This window comes from Phaethon lepturus, unplaced genomic scaffold (genome assembly GCF_000687285.1).
Source record: "Phaethon lepturus isolate BGI_N335 unplaced genomic scaffold, ASM68728v1 scaffold53151, whole genome shotgun sequence".
In the NCBI taxonomy this organism is placed as follows: domain Eukaryota; kingdom Metazoa; phylum Chordata; class Aves; order Phaethontiformes; family Phaethontidae; genus Phaethon; species Phaethon lepturus.
In genome coordinates this window covers 1-4,426 of record NW_010520890.1, presented here as the reverse complement: position 1 = coordinate 4,426, position 4,426 = coordinate 1, and the positions used below count along the sequence as shown (strand labels likewise).

The 4,426-nt window shown below is 47.8% G+C and overlaps 1 protein-coding gene across 1 annotated transcript; it reads left to right on the top strand.

Moving 5' to 3' along the window:
• Positions 1-870: 870 nt before the first annotated feature.
• On the top strand, positions 871-2,520 carry OSR1 (odd-skipped related transciption factor 1). The gene is made up of 2 exons (XM_010297528.1): positions 871-1,517; positions 2,072-2,520. The coding sequence occupies exons 1-2, from the start codon at positions 871-873 to the stop codon at positions 2,205-2,207; spliced, it is 783 nt and encodes a 260-aa protein (XP_010295830.1). The 3' UTR covers positions 2,208-2,520.
• The last annotated feature ends 1,906 nt before the right edge of the window (positions 2,521-4,426 follow it).

Here is a 4,426-nt window from a genome sequence, read left to right as displayed (position 1 = left end):
TAGGCTGGGTGTCCCCATGGGAAGGGTCCCTCCAGCCCTCGCCTTTTTGCCTTTTGAAGGGTTCTAATTAAGCGATTGCCTAGATTAGGATGTGGGCTTCAAGCCAGGTGCTTCCCCCTGGGGAGAGCAAATGGCACTTCAGTTTTGTCACCCAGACTCAGAATTTTCCAATTTCTTTTTGCAGTACATAAGAGGGAGAGCTGTTGGCTGTTTTTTTCCTCCCCCCAAAAAATCGGGGATTTTCTATTTTTGAATGTGGGAGGACGTGCAGTTCTGAGCACCCAACTGCTTCCACCAGCCCAGAGGCAGAGGCTTGGCTGAGGACAGACCGCAGGGAGCTGAGCAACCCAGGGGCAGCAAGCTCTCGGCACTCCTTCTGTGTCACCTCAAGGGTCAGGGTTGAAGGCAGTTTCTGTGGACATAGTGGCAGTATCCCACCATTTTCTGAAGGCTGAGGGTGCCCAGGAAAGGATTTTAAATTACATGGGAGAAACCTGAGCTTTGTGGGTCAAAATAACATGTCTTCGCTGTCCCCATGCAGAGGATCATCAGAGGTCTACATGGCACAGGGATGTTACTGGGGGGTGAACAATTGTGGACAGGGCACAAACTCTGTGTGCGAGGAATGGGAAGAGGGAAAATCTGGAGACCTGTGGTGATACACTTGCAGCCAAGAGCTGGTCAAGCCTCTCCAAGCCCAAGGCAGCCTCTTCTTGTGGCTTTGGAGAAGGGCATTAATGAGGGGTGAGGTAAGAAATTCCCTCTGCTTTTATCTTCGTATAAATCCACCTCTCCCTCTTCCCCCCTCCATCTTTATTTTCCAGATCTTTTCCTCCCCTGTTCCCAAGATCCTCCTCCCGAGTGGACATCATGGGAAGTAAGACCCTGCCGGCCCCAGTGCCTATCCATCCTTCCCTCCAGCTCACCAACTACTCCTTCCTGCAAGCATTCAACGGGCTGCCCGCCGTGCCCTCTGACCACCTCTCCAACCTCTACGGCTTCAGTGCCCTGCATGCTGTACACCTGCACCAGTGGACTTTGGGGTACCCAGCCATGCATCTGCCCCGCTCCTCCTTCTCCAAGGTACCCAGCGTGTCGAGCCTGGTGGACGCACGATTCCAGCTCCCGACCTTCCCGCTCTTCCCACATGTCATCCAGCCAAAGCAAGAGGCCAGCAATGTGACCCTCAAAGCCAAACCCCGCTTCGACTTTGCCAACTTAGCAGTGGCTGCCACACAAGAGGACCACTCTAAACTGGGACAGGCAGACAGTCAGAGCTCACCCCCAGGGCTGGGCTCTTTGCTTGAGGTGACTAAACTCTCTCCAGAGAAGAAACCCACACGGGGAAGGTTACCATCCAAAACCAAGAAGGAGTTCGTGTGTAAATTCTGTGGCAGGCACTTCACCAAGTCCTACAACCTTTTGATCCATGAAAGAACCCACACTGATGAACGGCCCTACACATGTGACATTTGCCACAAGGCCTTCAGAAGACAGGATCACCTGAGGGATCACAGGTAACAATTCTTCCTCTGTCCTTTTTCCCTTGTGTATCTGTATTCTCCCAGTTACCCACCTACACTCATGAAGGTACTTGTAAGAAAAGTCATGTCCCTGGCCAGCCAGCAGTGTTCTCTCTAGCTTTTCCTCTGCCCGGTGCTGGTGGAGGAGCCCAGATAGCTGACTTTGGAAGACAAGCCTGTTGTACTCAATTATCATGAAAAAATGACTTGCATAGCCTCCTTTTTAGCTTCCACAGATATCTTCAACCTCCATTTGCATTGTCTTGTGTCCTCTGCCTTTGTGATCATTCAGAATTGTTATGAAGACACACAGCTTCGTGCCCTTGAAGTTAGAGAGAAGCTCTTTAACCCTAAGAAAGGCACTCTCATAAGCCTCTGGCACTCCTCTCTGCTTTTACACACACACGAACGACTGCCTGAGTGCCACACTCCAGCAATCTCGGTCTCAGCAGTAGGTGCAAAAAACTTCAGAGTGTTCTCCATCAAGTAGGTCACTGCTGAGTCCAGGCTGGTTATTTCTGACATCTTGATTGTTTTTCTCTCCCTAGATATATCCATTCTAAAGAAAAGCCTTTTAAGTGTCAAGAATGCGGGAAAGGATTTTGCCAGTCCAGAACGCTAGCTGTCCACAAGACACTGCACACGCAAGTAAAGGAACTGAAACCTGCCAAAATTAAGTGCTGAATCTCCAACCTCTATGAACTTTTCCTCCCCTTCAGACTTTACACCAAAACCAGAGCAGAAACAAAACTTGCAGGATGGGAGCACTGAACTTTGTGTTTTGTTTTTGTTTGTACTTTAAAAAGAGCAAAATCCACCCCTTCCCCGCCCCCCAAGAAACTAACTTCCTAAGTCGTGGGTGAAAAGATTATTTTGCATTTAAAATATACAGGAATGATGCAGAGAGTGCTAGCTGTGTTGTGTGGCTTTGATAAACTTTATGCCAAAAGGTGGTGCTCACGTGTTGGACAGGAAACTCTAAAACCAAAGAAAAACCCACAAGCCCCCCTCCCCCCAACCCCAACAAAACCCCCCAAAATCGTAGCTTCCAAAAGTATTACTTAAAGAAAAAAAAAAACAACCTCTTATTTTATACTTTTTTTTTGACTGTATAAAGCTTCTTATTTTTACACTTCAGGAAATACAGAGAATTCTGGAAGACGATTAAGAACTGAAATGATGGTTTCTCATCACAGCACCATTAGGACAAGGAGAAGGGCAACTTGCAAATCTCGTTTGCTAGTTTGTTTTCTTAAAAAAAGAAGAAAAACAGTGTTTGGAAATGACCTAAATGTCTCAAGTGGGGAGTCCTATCATGTGCTAGAAAACGCATCCAGATCTTAGACCTGCGTGTCCCCGATGTTTGGGATAAATCAGTGTTCATGGGACATGGAGACCTTTTTTTTCCCCTTGTGGTCTAGTGCGCTGTGAGGAGGTTTGTAACTTGTGGACTTATTTAAAAAAAAAAAACACAGAGGAAAGAAAGATGGCAATACGTCAAACTGACAGTATGCACAACGTGGTTTTAGTGGTACTTTAAAGTCTTCGTGCGTCCTGATGAGAGAGAACAAATCTCAACCTGAGAGCGTATTTTTTTAAATGCTGGCTTTCTGAACAGTGTATTCAAATTAAGAGACATTCCAATACGTTTTGTTTATTAAAAAAAAAAAATGTATGGCTGTTTGGCACTTTATGCTGATTATTGGTAATTGACATTTATCACTGGATTGTGTGTGTTTTTTAAGTATTAAAATAAATCGTTATTTTACAGGCAAGTCTGCATGGACTACATATATGTTCATTTGGTTTCTGGTCTCTTCCCTAGCAAACCCTTTCCGTCAATATTCAGGACATTTTTTTTCTTTTTTTTTTTTCCTCAGTGCTTGTTTCTACCAGCCTTAGAAAGTCTGGATCTTTCCTTTACGCTTAAGCTTTCCCTCTTCTCATTTTCTTTTTATTTTTCTTTCTCTCGCTCTTTTTTTTTTTTTTTTGGACAAAGGTAAACAGATCTGCAGGGAGTCAAATAATTTTGCTGCTAGTGTGGAAAAAAAATCGTTTTGGGTAACTAAATCTTGGGTATTAGCTGATAAGATTAGGTGTCAGAAGTGTTATAAAACAAATCAGATGAATAATGGGCAAACTGTTGCTGCTTTCACAGCCTGCAGGCGCTGCGGGGAGAGCCGCCTTCGCACACCCTTCCCTCCGCTTGGCAGGAGCGGGCATTTTTCAGTCGCATCTTCGGCCGGTTCAGCGCTGATTGGGGCGGCCTTTGATTCCCGGCAGCTGTCTTAGATCAGAGATGTTTATTCCACCGCGAAAGCGCTTTGCATCGAGACGGGGGGGAGAGAGAGCTCAGAGCCGGGGGATCGGCTTCAGCCTTTGAAGCGCCTCTTTGCCGTCCTTTCTCGTCCCCGCAGCAAACCCGAAACCCTCTTTCCTCCTCACAAGCCAGTGTGTGTCCCCCTCCCGCCACAAGAAAACTCTCCTACAAGAAACCTCTCCTGAAAATTAGGGCGGCGACACGTCCGAAGCCGCCCCGATCTACCCCAGCGGTTCTTGCGCGCCCAAGCGCGGGTGCTGTGAGGCCGCAAGCCGCTCGGTCCAAAGCGGCTCCTTTCCCCCCTTACCCGCTCCGCTTTTAGAAAATATTTCTTTATTTGGTCAAGGAATCCTATCAACGAGAGGGAAAAAGTTGCGGTTGTAACTCATTTAATGTAAGGGCAGGAGGGGGAGAAACCTCTCGCCCCCTCTTTTTCATTGGGCACCCGTTCGAGCGCATCGTAACTCATTTAAAGGCGCTGGCCGGGCTGCAGGGCCCACCTCCCGCGTGGGCAGCCCCTGGGGAAGCGCGGGGTGCCGCGGGGACGCCTCTGCGCGCATCCAGCGCCGGAGGCTGCGAGAAT

Excerpts from the sequence above, each read along its gene's own strand:
- OSR1 (XM_010297528.1), top strand. The coding sequence starts at position 871 with ATGGGAAGTAAGACCCTGCCGGCCCCAGTGCCTATCCATCCTTCCCTC. Across the intron at positions 1,518-2,071 it reads GATCACCTGAGGGATCACAG|ATATATCCATTCTAAAGAAA; the intron begins GTAACAATTCTT and ends TTCTCTCCCTAG.